The 18,710-nt window shown below is 41.2% G+C and overlaps 1 protein-coding gene across 1 annotated transcript in view; it reads left to right on the forward strand.

Moving 5' to 3' along the window:
- The first annotated feature begins 8,756 nt into the window (after window positions 1-8,756).
- IL7R (interleukin 7 receptor) overlaps window positions 8,757-18,710 on the forward strand; it is a 29,529-nt gene continuing 19,575 nt past the window's right edge. Inside the window, exons 1-2 of the mRNA XM_024754621.1 lie at window positions 8,757-8,912; window positions 13,261-13,399. Of these exons, the coding sequence (XP_024610389.1) occupies window positions 8,831-8,912; window positions 13,261-13,399 (221 nt within the window). The 5' untranslated portion in view covers window positions 8,757-8,830. The remainder of the gene's footprint in view (window positions 8,913-13,260; window positions 13,400-18,710) is intronic.

Consider the following 18,710-nt stretch of genomic DNA (forward strand, 5'->3'; position numbering starts at 1 on the left):
GATCACATCTCTTGAACATCAAAGCATTCTTTGATGTTGGAAAAATAGTGCGATCTCCATGTGGACAAAAATAAAGATAAGTTGCAGTAGAAAGGGCAGGGCATCCAGGACTCAACAGAGCTCATCAGGAATCTCTTGTTTTCCAGAAGCTCTCACAGAACCAAACCAATTTTAGGTAACATCCAAACTCATCTACCTGCAGCAATTAGAAGAACTCCACCTATAAAATTGCCCTGTGACCTCTGAAGCCAATGCTTTAGGCAGGCGTTGAAACTTGGGTTTGCTTTACTTTACTTCTCTTTAGTAAGAGGGGATCCATGTAAAGAGTCTCCTAAACACACTGCCCCACTCCCAGTTTTGAAGTTCTACTGTTCAGCTACATTAATTTGTTTGGTTTTTCCTCCTTTCCTTGCTCTTCTTCTATGGTTGACTTTGAGTTTTGTCTGGGGTTTGACATGAGCGATGGTTTTGTGATGTTATGTCATCAGGCGAGTAGCCCTTGAGCCCATGGTTCTCCAAAAGTGCTTTTTCTCCTTTATGGCATCTTTTGGAATGTCATTTTACCCAGACATCATGCACATTATCTCTCTACAATATCATCTGCTGAGGTATCTTAGGTGTTACCCAACCTCCAACATCTCCATGCATGTGAAATCTGTTGACAACAGTCCTTCACCCCAGAGTATCTGTGTCATATCTGCACCGCTGTCAGAAATGCTGAGAGAAACCTCAGGCTTCTCCCTGGGGTTTTGGGACACACAGGGACTCTGAGATTAGCTCAAGCCTTTCTGCATTGGTACCCTTGGCAGACATCTCTACTCTGCTCTCCAGTGCCCTAGTGGTTTAGGGAAATCCGTGGGGTTGGCCACCTCCAAGCATGCAAGTGAGAAGTGGAACATAGGTTCCCTCCACTTGTGAATGCCCCAAGCCTGTCCAGGGACCTTCTCCTCCTTGGATTTACAGCCCACTGCGGGGAGGTGTTAGGATGCTGGGCTCCCTGCCTGCCCCTGCCCCTGCCCCTGCCCCTGCCCCTTTATTAGTCTACATTTCTCATAAGTGTTCATCAGCACTCAAGTCTCTGTTTTCCACTGTTTTCCTCCCCTTTTCCAGTTAGATTCTCTTTTAGTTGAGAGAGAGAGAGAGAGAGAGAGAGATCTGGATTGGCTCAGGATGATGGAAGGAAGGGAGAAGTGTCTGACCTGGCAAACAATTGTTCCAAATCTTTCCTGTCTTACGGAGTGTGGCTTTTGAAATGGAAAATCAGGAATTTAAAGTCTCTGTTTCCTAGTATCACAATTTTCACTTGGGGCGTCGGAGACCTTCTGGAGGAAGGGTTAAAAGTTAATGGGAGGGGAGACATGTGGTTTAACATGTTACAATATCATTTGCCACGTTTGTTACCCTCTTGATGAAAGCAGATGGTGGAGAAAACTTACGTGCACTAAATACCTGTGTGACAGGCAATGCACCATGTACTTCAGCCACAGAGTGACCCTCAGAGTTAAATACCATTGCCCCATTTTGCAGATAGGCAAGTGCAGGTGAGCACTGGCAGGGACAGAATTGGAACTCAAGTGTGATTCTGAGACCATCGCTATTCACTAGAATTCAGAGATTGAAAAATTCGAAGCAGCAGAACTCCTTTATTTCTCAAACAAAATCCTACACAGATAACTACACTATAAAACAGGTTTTTGTGCAGAAGGAAGGTTACCATTCTGACCCAGAGTACTCTCACTCTGTTTCCTCCATGTCCGTGGTGAGGATAAAAGAACAGGATTTTCATTTCCCTATTTCCAGCCTCTTCTGAATATCCAAGACTGTACTTTTCTTCTTCTTGGGACTTTGCAATTAACTGAAACTTTTTTAGGGGGGGGAACCAGACCATCTTAGAGCATTGTCATTATTGGGCAGTCTGAGGGGAAACTGATGGCTGTGTTGAAGTGAAGTCCTCACTGGCCCCATGGGAAGGACATATGGCAGAGCTCTGAGTTATGCGGTGTGCAGGGGGCCCCAGAGTGGAGAGATGGGGCTCTGGTTCACCTTGCAAGGAGGCCTTGGATATTGGTGGATGCTTTGCAGCTCTGGGCTCCATCACTTCCCAGCTGATTTCCTCCAATTGCTCCTTCATAGCCTGGGAAACTGCCCTCTTTCCCCATCCTTCTCTCCCTTCATTTCTCCCCCAATATGAATCCTTTTCTAGTCTGAGGGATGGACGGAATGGTATTTTCGGGGCCAGAGGAGTTGATAATCCTTTCTTCTGTGGCCCTATTTATGCCACGTTTCTCTTTAACTACCTCCAAGGCTCAGGATTGTGACATTCAAAAGCCTGGAAGAGATTCTTCTCTTCGGTGTTTTCAACTGACATCTTTTTTCCCCAAGAGTTCAGAATGCCTGGCTCTTGCATGAGGAGCAGGGGATAAGAAAAGAAAAGAAAGAAAAGGGAAGTAAAACCCATGGGCAGGGTTAGCGAGGGACAGTGATTAATATTTCCAAACCACCACCATGCTGGAGCTAGACCCATAGCATGCTGGCTCAGCCTCTGCCTTTTCCCTCCCACGTCCTTATGAAGGCCTTTATGAAGGACACTCTGGAAACTTGAGCATAAAACACTGCCCAGAATGACCTGATATGTTACTTAAAATAGATTTTTTCCTTTGGGGGAGACACTGTAAAATGATCAGGGTAAGCAAAATTCAGATTCCCATAAGGAACTGGAAAAACTGAGTCCTTTGAGTGAAAAAACAAGTACAAGATGTGCGCTGGTATAAAGTCTAAAGTCCCCTGCCTGCCCCTGCCCCTCTATTATTCCACACTTAGCAGAAAGAAATCCCATCCTCTCTGCTTCCAGCGGTGGGAGAGAGTTTAGCTAAGAAAGCACACAACTTGGTCAGAGTTAAGGAATAGACTACGTCGTTTGTAAAGAGGAAGAGAGTTGCTTTGGAAAAGGCACAAGCAGGGTTTACAAAGGAGAAAATGGTGAGAAGCCTCCCTAGGAACAAGACCAACCTCCCTCCTGTCTCAGGGCTGGAATAAGAAAGGACTGCCTTCTGCCATCTGCTCCTGAGTAGGGAAGGTAGGACCAGCCCACATGCTCAATGTGTGAGTTGCACTGTTGGACATACCTCCCCTCACCTGCCAAGATTGAGGGGAGAGAACTGGCTAAGATCCTGCAGTATCTCAATACACAGAAACCCAAATCAAGAGTCTCAGACACAGCTGCCCGGTCTCTCATAGTCCAGAGGACCTATGATGACAAGTCAACTGCTTTGGCATGGAATCCCCCTCTGGGTCAATGTATGGGAATTTAAAATTTTGAATCACTGACCCTTTTAAGATTCTAGCAAAGGAAAAGGACATTTTACCCCTATATATTGCTTAAAGTTTCAGGAGATTCTCAGATGGAGTACACAGATTTGGAACCCTGGCTTTAGACTTTTGATTCTCTTTAAAGCCGCTCGGGATCAGAGATTGGAGATCAGAGAAAATGGCCCTGATATAAGCCTTAAAAGTCTTACTTCCCCAGTGGCCAAGTGCCAACTCTGCCCTGCCCAGATTTAGGGACACTCTCCTGATAGGTCATTTCAAATACTTTAATCCCAAGATAGAATGCCTACCCTCCCCTCCCACAGGTGGAGAGAGATACTACTACCTGTGTTCTTCCTCGAGCACAATTTTGCAAAACTACTGAGTGTACAGCTCTTGCAGAGGCTACTTGTTCTCCCCAACATTCATTCTTCCCTTCTTCCTTTTACTAATAGAACCTCTAGTTTTAGTTGGGGACATAGTTACCCCTTTGCAGACTACATTTACCTTTTTCCTTTGAAGCTAAAGATGGTGACTATTTTGTGGCCAATAGGATAAGAGACGTGATATATGCAACTCTCAGATCATGTCCTTAAAAAGGAAACTGATTTCTCTTCACTTACTTGTTGTCTCTACTTCCCAAGGGCTGGAGTGGGATCGTGGTGCTGGTAAACTAACCTCAAATCTGTAGACACAAGCAACATCCCGGAAATAAAAGAGTAGGCTGGGTTCCTAACTAAAGAACTCGTGGAACTTCCAGCTGCCAAGGATCATCTACTATGAAAGAGTAAGAAATTTGCATCTGTCTTAGAGCCACTGCATTTCTGGGCCTCCTTGTTTCAGCAGCATGGCCCAAGTAATACATACAAAAACCATGAAAACATGTTATATTCCATTCCAAAGTCTCCTGAGATTGGTAAGGAACAAGCATAAAGGCTTACATGTGGGTAAGCCAAAATAGGAAGTACTTTCTTGAAAAGTTTCTGGAAGTGACAATTGTATCTTAAAAACTTGGCCCAGGGTCAAATCGTATGGAAACAATGCTGTCTCTCTGTGGCAATTCCATGAACCGTATCAGTCAGGGTCACTTTTCGTGTGGACTTTGCATATTCCACTTGGGTCATCAGAGGATGCCAACGCTGTTCTTGGAGATGCTGGGATCTAAGAGGGCAGGGGAAGTGTAAGATGTAGAATTGAGGGCTCTTGCCAATTTTCCCAGTTGTCTGGGTTTGGATGCAATCAGCATGGCAGTCCTTCAGAAAGTGTTCTGTGAGAGGGTAGGCGCTCACCCCAAGGCAAAGAAATCTGTGCAGGGCCATGGGCCACAGTCTAGGATGGTGTCAATCCAGATTTTTCTCCAAAGCACAGTGGGGCACTGTGTCTGACAGTTATAAGCAGGACCCTGCCGTGGACCGTCTCAGGAAGGGCTCGAAGAGAAACCATGTGCTGTAGGTAGACCCATGTCCTGCCAGATGCCTGCAGAAGCTCCGGGGTCTGCAGCCATGGCCAGAAGGTGTGCCACTTTCCCGAAGGATCGGCACTCGTGATCACATTTTTATCAAAATGAGGGCATGTCCTGGCATCAGACTATTCACTTTCTGGCAGAAATGTCTTTAGCAAAGAGTGACCAGTTGGTACTTAAATATTCCATTTTTGTTGCCTCCAAAGACAGAGACTAAAATCTTGTAAAGACAAAACAGCTCTGGCATGTCAAACTCTGCCCAGAAAAAACACAAGCAACAGCAAGTCATGAGGCTGAAGACGTGGGGTAAGGAGGAAAGGGAAATGAAAGAAGAGCCACAACAAGGAAAATATTGTGCTCCTGGAAATGAAACTTCACGATGCTGGGACTCCCCCTTAGAAGCCTGGGGCCTGACTCAGCACACACTGATAAAATGCTAAAGACGAATGACTTAGGACTAGGGCAAAGTTAGATTTCCCCACAGCCTTCTTCGCCCACTTGACACCCTTGAGTGTTTTTATTTCTCTTTTCCCATAGTGCTCGGGGGTCCCCAGTCACACCACTGAGCTCACCTGGGTTTCTCTTTTCCGGCAGAAGGCAGGGCCAATGATTGCTTTCCCTCTTATGGGTAAAATCTAATCTTTAATTTTAAAAGGAAAGTGACAGTGGGCAGAGGGGAGGTTAAAACAGATTACAGATTTCAAAGAATGTATTTTGGGACTTTTTGAGTATTTTTTCCAGCGTCAGATTTTGCCCAGTACATTCCTATAGCAACATACTGCCTATTATTACTATTGTTGCTGTGTTTTCACTTTTTTCTCCTTTAATATTCAATCTCAAGGTGAGTGACTTTTACATCTTTCTCATTTAGGAAAAATTACTAAATGCTTGGGGCTATTTTATAAGCTTCAGCTAAAACCTGACTCAGAGAAATACTTTTGCTTTTGAAACAGTTTGTTTCCCAGGGGTGTTGAAAGAGGCAACACATTGGTGTCTATCCCACTAACTCTATAATTTCTGTCAAGGATGGAAATAAAATTTCTCTTCCTAAGAGAAGAGTCGAGATAGTGAAGATTATCAATAAGTTAAGCTCTCAGCCTGAATTTGCTCAGCAATATCTTTGTCCTTATTGACTGGGGAAAAACAGAAAACATGGGACTTCCTGGGGGGACTTTTACCAAGTGAACAAACAAGAAACAATCAAAGAGTGTACGCACTCCTCCAACTCAAACATTACAGAATTTCAAATCTTGCTAGAAGGTCAATTCTCTGAGCTCTTTAGGACGCTAACCAGTTATACACAGAGGGCACGTAACTTATTACAGTATGAAAATAAAAGAAAATCTTTGTGTGCTTTGTCAGCTTCACAAATGGTCCAAATAATCACAAAAAAGGCAGAAAGGAGAGATGGGATCAACTGGTCCTGGGAATCTTACAAGGTCACTCTGTTCTCTTTGTATATGAGAAATAATAAAATGCCTTTGCTACGATTCACCATATCATAGGAACTCCAGAAGCTAAAGGAAGACAACATCAGAAAGAAGAGAAAGGTAGCGATGAGAAGAAATGATGAGAGAAGAGAAGGAGAAAATGTAAGCTCTGATCAAGTTGCCCCATCAAAGACTGCTTTGTGCTCAGATCCTGATTCCACAGTTGGAGGTTCAGGTGCCTTGAGCATCTTTCCACATCTGCTGTTCTCATCTCTCCACTCTCCCTTCTCCCGTAGCCAATAATGACAAGGCAATATAGTAAATGTCTCCTTTTGGGGGGCAGGTGGAGTAAGGCAGTTCTTCCTCAGCTTTTCTAAGCTTCCAAAGATCTGGGTAGAGAATGTAGGCAAGGTACCATTGTTTCCCCAGAATGTCTAGAAGGACTAAGGAGGCTTCTCATTTCTTTGAGCGCCCCACACTTAATCTAGGTTCCTCTCTGAGGTCCTTCAGCAACTCCTGCCCCACCCAAAGAGAGTAAGTACACCCGTGGAAATCCCCTGAGCAAACTAGCACATGCTGTACCAAAATATTGTGTCTTGGCTTTGTTCTTTTACGTCTTCACAACTAAAGGAAAGAGATACAATCAAAATGATAGTCCACTTAAATGATAAACAAGAGAATTTAAAGAGACATGACCCAGTTACTCACCCGTGGAGTGACAGCCTGTGAGCAGTTCATGAGGTCTGTGTTGGTGGATGGATATGATTTGTGATTTCTCTTTGAAGACTTATTTAGTTCATGGAAATTTATAATTAGAGCTTTCTTGAAAGGATATTCAGCTCAAGATGCAAAACACACTCATTTTTGTGAACCAGGCTTATGATTTTCTAACTGAGCATTCAAAACAAAATCAGAGACGAGAACACAAATTATTATTTGAGGCACAAAACTGTCACCATTTCTTTGGTTTGGAAGATGTGTGAAAGATGCAGCAGGTGGAGGAGGTAGATTATATCCCATTCAGTTGGCTTCTTGCTCTGAAATGTTCCTTGAGCTTGTAGTCCAGAGTGTGACTATTAACAGGACATCCCGTATCTGTCACGGATCTGCCTCAACCCTGAAGAGGGGCTTCCAGGGGCTGATACAAATGCCCCACCTCCTCTTTTCTCATCTTATGAGATTGTCACAGTAACTGTAACGATGACAAGCTAACTTATGCAGCTTTCAAAGACTCTCTGTTTTACACTTGGGGAGATGTTGCTCATCTTGGTTACTATAGCCATTTTTACAAGCCCATAGGACCGATTTTACCCAATAACAGTGAATTAAACAGAAGTTCAAAAGTCACTGTCCACTCAGCATCTCTGTACTTGTCACCTTATAATCCTACCCTTGTGGCTTCTTTCTAAAAGAGCCAAGGTGAATCAAGACAGTAGTGTTTCATGGCCGGAATCCAGGCTAGATTATCCGTGAGAAGACATGAGCAGAAGAAGTATGCCTTTTAGGAGCCCTGTCTGTGTGTTGATGACAGAACCGCTATGTACCTGTGCCTTCAAACGTGAATGATGGTTTAAGGGGGAACATCCAACAATTACTAAAAAGTCAGCCAGGCTTAACAAATATCACTGATTTAACCATGAGGCCACGTTGGGGACAATTTTGATGGACAAACTAGTTTAAGGAGAGTCTGAGTGACCTCTGTCATTGTCTCAGGCTTCTGCCCCATATAAATAGGTACCAGTGTGGTCTGCATGTACCGTATGTTACTGCAAAGCAGTGCGGCAATCAGATTTTCACAAATAGAATTCCATTTTACATACATGGGGAAGACTATTTAAACAGGGGGTCTTTTCCTGTAAAGGGCTAGATGGTGAAGATTTTACACTTTGTGTGCTGTACGGTTTCTGTCTCAGCGACTTCACCGTGCTCTTGCAGCCCCAAAGCAGCCATGTTACAACAGAACTTTACTTACGAAAACAAGTGGTAGGCCAAATTTGGCCCCTAGGCCATAGCTTGCCAACTCCTAAATTAAACAAATAATTCTTGAACGCCTACTATGACGGGTGAGGCATCAGTAACCACCAGGGATACACAAAGAACAAAACAGAATAGTTACTGTGCTTGTGGAACTCTCTAGCATGTATGTTCTGAGACGAGAGGTAGACAATTTAAAGTATACCTGCAATAAATGACTTCATTAAGCGCAGAATCTTTCTTTAAAGCAAAACTCACCCCAGACATACAACTGATAAGTTTGTCAGTTTAGATTTTTGTTTCATGATACTTTTAAAGCGGGCCTAAGCTAGTCTGAACCTGGGTTTGAATCTACCACCTTAGTCCGAAACAAGCCTAGTACGTTTGGGGGCTGCCAGGGACAAGCATCTCAAAGGCTCCATCCCTTCCTTCCCTCCACTTCTGCTTATAGCAACACTCCTTTTACCCACACTTCCTGTTTCTGGCACTTGCCTTCTTTTCTGCTGTTTATACTTCCCCCAATACTTCCCCCCTGTGGTTAAACAAGTATAAAGTCCTAAAGCTGTAGATTTAAGTTGCTCTCTCTCTCTCTCTCTCATTCATTCCTCCCTACACGTAGGCTCACGCGCCTGCCTCTCTCCTCTCTTTCTCTCTCAGAATGACACCTCTAGGTATTGCTTTGGGTATGGTTTTCTATTTACTTCAAGCCGTTTCTGGAGAAAGTGGCTATGCAGAGAATGGTGAGTCATTTCTAACTTTTCTTTAGGATTTCAGATGATCTCTAGCATGTGTTTCAGGTTGCTCAGATCCCTAACAGACCAAAGTGGGGCACTGGGTTAGAAGGGAGTTTGAGGGCTTGCCATGTAGTCAGTCGTTTTGTGCATTCTAAGCACCAGGACAGGGGGCCTGGGGACAACACTGTGAGTGGTTTGTACAGGCTTAGAATTGTCAAGGGATGCACTTGACTCTCTCAAGGTGGATCTTACATGTTGGTCAATGCCTCTGCTCTAACAAAAAGAACACCCACAGAGACACGCTGGTTATGCTTGTTGGAGAATCTTCATGGTAATTTTTCCTTGTCAAGAAATGAAGCTCATTTTGTTTTGTCTAGCTTTTTAGAAGGTTCTGAAAGCTTCACTTTCAAGATAAAATAATATCCAAGAACAACAGCTTTGTCTGCACTTACCTTTGCTATATCCTCAGCACCTACTCTAGCATCTAGGACATAGTACACATTTAACAGATATTTGAAAATTTCTTCAAAATACTTTAGTTTTGGTAGAATCGTGTGGTATTCTTAGTGAATAACTGAATAGGGTTAAGATCTGAGCGAGTTCTCATTGAAATATCTATCTCCATGTCAGCAATTTTACCATCATATAATAATTATCTCTGGGATCCTTAAAATACTTAGTATCTAGAGGCAGATGCTGCCTACTTTGTAAATCCCTTGTAATTACAACTGAACCGTACACAAAGGTGAAGTAGTCCAGAGGAGCCGCCTGGAAACTTGGACCACCAAATTGCTCCTGAAAATCAAATGCTTTCACTTTAAGACTTACAAAGTGTTTGCTTAATGAAGATATCAAACACATCAGTCTAATGAATCAGCTTGGATATCTTAAGTCACGTAATTTCTAAGGATGGGAATCCCTAGAATATTTTCTTTAAGGGACTTTTCAGAGGGTTGACATTTTTCACAGTGTGGCTGTAAATAAATCACTTTGTGGGAGATGATGATTATTTCATGGTAAATGTTGTCTTGTGTCTGTAGATAGATACTTGGCACGTAACACATAAATCTTACTCTTTGGAGTATAGTGTATCCCTTCTATTTCTCCCTGCTGGTCATATTATTTTGAAAAGAAATTAACAATTTTAATTGAAAGCTGAGTTTTCACTTCAACTTTTTAAATTTCAGGGTCTTTTAGGAGATTTGTAACCACCCATCCACATGACTACATCAAAATACTTCCCGGTTTGGGGTGTCAGAAATTCAGAATAATCAACTGTGGTTTGTTGAAAGATAAGTTAGTTCTCTGATAACCGCAAGAGTGATCAAGAGAAGAAAGGGAGACTTTTAAAAAATCCGAACCATTTATACTTTTACTCAACTAAGCTCTTTCAGTAGGAAGCTTTTAAACCACACCGCCTTGTCTATAATACATAGACATTTTAACCTTTTAAAAAATAATAGGTTAACTCACTGTTAAAAGCTCTATGTAATTTCAAAGCCATAGTCATAATAACACCTTTGACAGAGAACTCTTTTTCAAAGGAGGCCCAAATGTTTCATGTATATTCTCAGAATTAGAATTCTTATTTTACCCTTTCATTACTTATTTCTCAAAAAAATGTGATAAAGTAGCGAACCCTGATTGAGTGCTTACTGTGTTCTAAGAAGTCTTTGTATACATTTATTCAGTGATTCCTCATGGTAACATGAATTTAAATATCAGAACTCTGAAGCTTAGAAAGGTCAAACAACCTGATGGAAGACCACAGCTACACAGTAGAATAGCCAGGATTTTAACCCACATCTGTTCAGCTCTGGTGCCAGAGGTCTTAACCACTGTGTATATGATGCTTAGCTAAGCTTAGAGCAGGTATAACATTCTCTTTGTAAAATGCCATGCGATTTTGCAGGTTATTGAGGAGAATTTTTCTTGTATACAAAGCAACTTGGCTCAGTAACACCTGCTAAAGAGGCAATGAGCTGTTTCTCAAAACATGGCCATTTTAATTGTATAACCACTGCTTTTCTTCTCATTTATTGAAGTATAGTTAACTTACAATGTTGTGTTAGTTTCAGGTGTACAGCAAAGTGATTCAGTTATACATACATATATTTTTTTTCAGGTTCTTTTCCATTGTAGATTGCTATCAGATATTGAGTATAGTTCCCTGTGCTATACAGTAGGTCCTTGTTATTTACCTACTTTATATATAGTAGTGTGTATATGTTAATCCCAAACTCCTAATTTATCTCCCCCCCCTCCCACTATCCCCTTTGGTAACCATAAGTTTGTTTTCTATGTCTGTGAATTTATTTCTGTTTTGTAAATACGTTCATTTGTATCATTTTTTAGATTCCACATGTAAGCAATATCGTATGATATTTGTCTTTCTCTGTCTGACTTACTTAACCCCTAGGTCTATCCATATTGCTGCAAATGGCATTATTTCATTCTTTTTTATGGTGGAGTACTATTCCATTGTATATGTATACCACCTCTTCTTTATCCATTCATCTGTCAATGGACATTTAGGTTGCTCCCATGTCTTGGTTATTGTAAGCGGCCACTGCTTTATAAAATGTATAAGAACATACAGCAAGCTCACTTTGCCAGGTTGGATGGTTAAGGGTAGTGGGAGTGCTTTGTTCTGTTAATACCCGGCATCTGCCAGACTCTGCTCTCTCTGGCTTACGTTGTATGTTGAAGAATTTTTGAGTCAAAGATGATCCACGAATGTCTGAATCCAAATAGTAATGTAGGTTCTGTTGTACAAGATTGGTGGAAGTTCTAAAGAAGAGAAAACATTAAGAGAGCATGAGTACTGCCATATAAGGGCAGGCTAAAGCCACACAGAACCATTCCATCAAGAAATGTGCCAGCAATTAGGGGACTAGATCTCACTCTATGAGATTAGGAACGAATATGTTTTGAAATGGGAGCCCTAAATGGTGGGCTGCCCCTCATTATTTAAAATTGTCATTAATAAGAGGGCCATACTCTTCTGAAATTACATAAGGAGTCTTTGCTGGTGGCAGAATTGTGAGCCGGATGGGTTCTAGGTATAGTCAGAAAGAGCAGTGCACACAGCTCTTATCTAGATGTGGCTTTTTGAGATTTGTCACTTTGACTGAACCGACCTTTCTCTCAACTGGTTGATGCACTCACAACCAGCTTTAGTAACTTTCCCATAGAACCAATGGGTTATTGAAGTAAAGTGGATGCTGCTTGCAATCCCATGGCCTACAGGACACTAAACCGGGGTTTGATTTTTAGTATATTGTCTATCCTATTTAAAGCCCTAGAGCATCTATTTTCTAGTATCAATGGGCCAAAGTAATTTCTAGTATCACTGGATTTTGAAGCAATCATAGCTCACACTCAGCCTGAGAATGGCTTTTGTTACTCTGGATTTTCTCAGATCCCACTTGGAGTATATTTGCTGGCATAGTTTTCTCTATTAAATATTGTAAAATATACACACAATATATCTATATAATCTTAAGGGCCTCAACCCAGCTTAAGAAATCAAATACTATCTCTGAGAGACAATACTTTCCAAAAGTGGTGGCAAAAAAATTCTGGTTCCCCACATACTTCCAGAATTTTGCTAATACCTAGAAAGTGCAGTATCTCTAAAAGAAGGTTGTATAAGCACAGAAATAGTATCTATAAGATTCATGGGAAGGCCCACCAGATCTGAGTCCTGTCATGTAATTTTTCCTAATCATGTTTGCCTCAGTTAGTAGCTTAAGACAAGTTGCCTTATATAAATATTCACACAATGGAGATAATGGTACTTTTAGTTAGGATGCCTATTTAGGCAAGGGAAAGCTACCATTTCAAAAAAGGGAACTTCTGAATGCAAGTTAGCTATCACCTTCTTTCATTCAAAAACAATTCTTGGGAGGGAATAAATGAAGATTAGTAATAAAGCCCAAGACTAGATTAGGTAGCACATAAATAATAAAGTATCTCATTTGAAATGTATACAAACAAAAGAAATTCCCATCTATATAAAAGAAAGCGTGTGTTTAGTGTCTCATTCTAGACCTCCAATGCACTCACCCAATGGCAGAGATATTTAGAAATCTTAGGAGGCTATTTACTAATTGTGATGACTTCTTTTCTATTAGAAAAAAATCTGTGCTCATTAGATTTTGTTTTGGTTTTGTGATTTTTTTTTGTTTGAAATCCTATTTCTTGTCTATGTCTTTGGGCTTTCCTTCTTTAGATAAACAACCATCACTCCTTTATGTCCACCACAGAATGCTGCCATTTTATCAGTCCCTCCAGATTTCAAAAGGATGCACTTACTGGCTTCATTAACAGCTGTAGGTTTGTTCTTTCCCAGGAGACTTTGACGATGCAGAAATGGATGACTACTCATTCTCGTGCTACAGTCAGCTGGAAGTGGATGGATCCCAGCACTTGCTGACCTGTGCATTTGATGACCCGGATGTCAACAGCACCAATATGGAATTTGAAATATGGTAAGGAATGGTGCCTTCAGTGGGTGCTTAGAAATCCTCTGTCTCTCTTTCGTATACTGTACAGCACCAGCTGCAAAGGTGAGAGTGTGGGAGCTAATTATCAAATATTATAATTGAGTAAATTCCAAAAACTTCCTGGAACTCCTTGTCCTTCACCAAGAGACTCAAGCAAAGCAACTCTCAAGAGCTCATCTGTCAGGTCCCACTGCTACAGCCAAATGATAGTATGGATGTAGGAGATCCCACATCCCTCCTGACTTCATGGCAGAATTTAAATTCTGGTTCTTCTGGGACACTCATCCCCCAAAAGCTCTTTGCCCAACATGAGACAATGTAGTGTCTTGAAGCTGCACTTGAGGGCAGGTGCCTGGTTTCTAATCCCAACACGAGCACTTACTAGCTTTTTAATCTAGAGTAAGTTGTATAACTTTTCTATGCCTTAGTTTCTTCACCTGTTAAATAAGATATACCACCTCATAGGGAGATGTGATGCTTAAATAATCTTTAATAATTTAATTAGAAGACATATCTGGTATGTAATAAGGAATGAAAAAGAGGCATTAAGTCAAAGCTCTATGAATCTAGACTTAACTGCCATCCCCTTGACACAGTTTGACTTCAGATGGTACTCTCAATACCAGTTTTCCAAAAATCCACAGAAATAAAGTGGCTCTTGGTTTCATGGAGCCTCTGAGAAAAGGTAAAAAGAAAGTCTGTGTCTGGTTTGAAGGTTTGGTAAAGAACTCAGAACTTTATCTTCTCCCTCTCTCACAAATCATCTCTTGTTGCCAAGGGTTACTATCTCTAATGACTTGAAAAAAATACTCGACCGTGAAATTCTGACTTGTGGCTATTTCCAAATTCATATCAGATGACCTAATTTTAGTTAGTTGCCTAGTAAGGAAAGTAAGTCAAGATCCACCAGTACTAAAAGAGGGCTTCTTAAATTCCGTAGACACTCAGCCAATCCTCCACAATATATAGTCTAGACAAGCCCTGAATCCCACGTCTTACATTAATTCCCTACATCTGTTCATGAAGTGTCTTCTGCTATGGTCATTGGATAAATATGACCTTGGACTTGAATTCCATAGTGTGTTCTCAGTCTGCCTCTGTCAGTTCACTTCTATAACATGCTTTCCAGGAATAAAATATATCAAGAGAAGAGGAACCTACAGTGTTCAGAATCTGTGCAGCAACTAGACTCCACTAAGGCAGCTGAACTCATTCAAAAGATGCACTCATTTTTGTGGGCAAAACCCTCTCCAACACAGAGGTCTGCTTTGGGCTCTCCAGCCAGCCGGGTGGTGAACTGTAGTGGTTTTTCTTGGGGAGGCTGAGGCTGACCTTCTGTCCACTTTCATTCACAATGGTATTTGACCACTTCCTTGGCCACTTGAACAAACTTTCCCGCTTCCTTTAACAAGTCTCTTGATTTCTCCTGTCATATTTTAACCTGTCCATAGCCTCCGTTTGGGTTTTTCAGTTGGGTTCAGATATTTCTGTTGGAAAGCGATTGTTTTAAGACACGTTTTCAGTGTGAAAGTATAAGTATGAAGCCCTTAGTAGGTTAAGGTGCTTCCGGAGAAAAGCCATTTTCGCAAAGGTATCCACACCTTGAGGGAGAGATCCGCGCAGCTCCTGGGTTCAGAGTAGTGATGTAGCTCAAGTTAAAGCCACTTAAACAGAGTGCTGTACTTGCTGCTTTGGTTGGGCTTCTTTTCCACAATGAAACTAGCTTTATTCGAGCTTGTTTTTCTGTGAACATAAATTTATAAAGAAAGAAATTGTACATGATTGAAAACTGTGAGTTCTGCTGAAGTCATTACACAGGCGGGATTGTTGATAGAAAGCAGGCGTTGTTTCCCAGAGGGCTCACCAGGGACGTTTTCTAACAAGCATTGCCTGATCTGGCCGCCAGTCTCCCAGGCTCAGAAACCCATTACTTAGTGTTCAGTGTGCAGTTCCATCTCTCAGGGATGGACTTGGATTAGCCAAAATCACAGAGTTGGATCGCCAGCACTCCAGTTGACAAGTTTACGTGGACAGATGTAACTATCATAGTGACCCAAATGTTCACCCCCGGCTCAGGTGTTTGGGGGGAGGAGAGAAAGAGAGGGCCAGTAGGTTGTACATCAATATAAATCCACTCTCACTGGGGGATCTAGAAATTCTTCATTCACCAGAACCCTAACCAGCTCCCAGGTACCTGGAGTGACAAAGCAGAGGCGCTGGAAACAGGCAGGGAGGTTGGAATCCCAGTAGCGGCACTAGCTCTGTGACCCGGGGAGTCGTTTAAGCTCTGATCCCAGCAATCACCTTGCGCTGGGGTAGAAGGTTTAGTGTCTGGCTTATGGCCTGTAAATGGTACTTAATTCTCTCAGTGTCGTCAGATTTTCATTGAAAATGTGATCCAAATGTTCCGTAAATACAGCAAAACAAAGGAGATTTGTTTGTTAATTTTAAGACCAGAGTTAATTTGATTCATATCTCAAAGTGTTAATTTTTCTAAATTTAGTGGCCATCATTTAAAAATCTAGGTATCTCTTTAAAAATCAGATCTAGTAATGCTGGGCCTGGACAGCAAAAATTAGCTGAACAAAATTCTGATTGCTTCTATAGATGGGAAATTAAATCTCAGTCCCGAAGTTAGGCTCCCTTTTCTCAATTCTATTACCCACGTGGACACCACAGGCATGTAAATCTGGGACCCTGCTTTTTAGGTGTCTGCATAACTTTCGTATTCAACTCAGAAGGTAATTATATTTCCTTTATTTCCACATTCTTGGGGGCACCACAGTCACTCCCAGGTACCGCCTACAGATACCACTTCAAATATGTCATTTTTTTGTTTTCATCAATTACCACCAACATCACAGGCTGCATCCTGCCAAATCTACTTCAAGCTCCTGACTTAACTAGCAATATCTGTCAAGTGTTTTTAATTTAGTCCTTTCTACAGTAATCCATACTAACCTTCAAAGGTGTTTAATACTTTTGAGAAGATTCTGTCTTTTAGGGCCAAATGAGGAATAAAATCTATGGCTGTTTTTAGTATTTCCATGTAAATATCTGTTTGTACCAACAAGAGAAATGTATTTATCACTCTAAACTCCCGGCGATTGCAGGAGGCTTAGGAAGGTGGCATTGGGGTGAAGAATCAGGTGCAGTGGTCCCAAGCAGTCTCGCCCTGTTTTCAGAACAAAGGAATTTGTGTGAGTGGCTTAGGTTTGATGTCCCTTAGGAAGGTCCTACAGGGCCAAATTTGCTAGCCTATGGTACTACTTGGGTACGTGTAGTGATCTCTTCACCAAAATACCCTAGAACAGCTCTATCCAACAGAAATACAATGTAATCCACAAATGTGTGAGCAATATACGTAATTTAAACTTTCCTAGTAGCCTCATTTAAAAAAAAGAAATAGGTGAAAATTAATTTTAATATTTTACTTAATGTAATATTGCTAAAATATTATCATTTCAACCTATAATCTGTGTGAAAAAAAATATTCATGAGCTATTTTACACTCTTTTGCATTCTACATCTTCAGAATCTGGTATTTCATATCTAGAGCACATCTCAATTTGGATGAGCCATATTTCAAGTGTTCAACCTCCACATGTGGGGTTATGGCTATCGTGTTAGCCAGTGAAATCCCAGAACATTCCCAGTCCTAGCAATACACAGTTAGCAACCAAGTAAGCTGTTTCAATTTAATTAAGTGAATTGAAATGAATTGGATTGAATTGAGTTGAGCCACTCATGGGGGGACACAGAGTTTCCTCCAATCTCCTAAAGCCAGGGTTAGCGGCGCAAACCAAGGCTGTCTGTTCTAGACGACAGTTGTCTTTTAGTCTTCCGGCACAGCTTCCCCTCCACATAGGGCAGCTCCTAGAGCTCAGACCCCATAAAAGGATGCCCAGGCTCACAAGACAGCAATATGGTGATCCTTTATTTTTCTTGCTCATTACTTGCACTCCCTGAAGAGCAGGAATGAACTAAGAATACCATTTTAGATTCTTCTTAAATGTCCAAGAGTACCGGGACCTTGCTACATGTTAAGGATCTGCAATGGAATATTCCACACATGCTTTACTTACAAATATATCCTAAACTCAATGATTGAACCAAAAGCCATTTCCTTCTAATTCCTCCATAGCACATTTACCTAAAGTTCAGAAATGGGATCCTGACCCAGTTCTCCTCTTCCATCCTTACGCATCAAACCGTGTTGCCATCTTCAGAACTTTCCATCTGACACTCTTCTCAAGTCTGTTCCTTGGTATCCGTCTAGCTTACCTTAAAATTTTGCTTTTTATTTTTACTCTTCTCCAAATGGGAAAACCCATGTAGCCCAACAAGGGGCATACTCTAGAAACTCCAACACACACACACACACACACACACACACACACACACACACTCAAAGCCAGAACCGCATACCCTAAATAACAGTTAACAAAGAACTATATTGGGGGGGAAATTTTTAAGGAATGTCCCACAAACAATAAATATTTTTAGCCAATTATTAAACTTAAAATTTATTCATCAGTCTTACGTTTTCATGACTACAAGAGCTTAACCACAAAGACCACAGCAGCCCAAAGGTGAGAGGTTCTTCACGTAAAGCTGAGGCATTCTCCTCAGATTTTAACTCCATGCCCACCTCGCCTCAAGCCACACAGACATGTTCCTTCTGCTCAGACTTCAGGAATGATCCTGGAAAGGCTCACATGGGCACATGCACAGAAGAGAGCACACACATCCAACTCACCACAGAAAACCAACACACATTCTTGGTTGTTGGAAGTAAGTGACCTTTTTAGACTACACTCCCTATAATTTTTTTAAAAATCTGATTAATGAGAAGAATTCTCTTCATGGAAAGCAAACTTTTTTCTTCCACAATCCTCACTTGCAATTTGACCCAACTATGCCTCTTTTTGGGGCTATCTGGCTGGATTTAAAGACCATGTAGGAGAAACAAACTGGTAATCATGGTTATCACAGGAGATGTGAATTAAATAGAGAGTTGAAGGAAAGAAATGAGTAATTTTACTTTTACTCTGCACTGTTTATTTTTACAGTAAGAATACATATTCTGCTTTACTTCCTTATTGTTTATGTGGTTTATTAATTTAATTTCACTTTCTTTTTGGATTACCATTCATTTGGGGGTAAAGTTTACCTATGGTAAAATGTACAGATATTAAGTGAGTTTGGTTTTTTTTTTTGTAAATACTTCAACTCTTTAGTCAACTCTTTTTTTTAAATAAATTTTCTTTTTTTTTTTTTTTTTTTTGTTGTGGTT

The sequence above is a fragment of the Neophocaena asiaeorientalis genome, unplaced genomic scaffold, assembly GCF_003031525.2.
Source record: "Neophocaena asiaeorientalis asiaeorientalis breed wild unplaced genomic scaffold, Neophocaena_asiaeorientalis_V1.1 scaffold229, whole genome shotgun sequence".
Taxonomy (NCBI): Eukaryota; Metazoa; Chordata; class Mammalia; order Artiodactyla; family Phocoenidae; genus Neophocaena; species Neophocaena asiaeorientalis.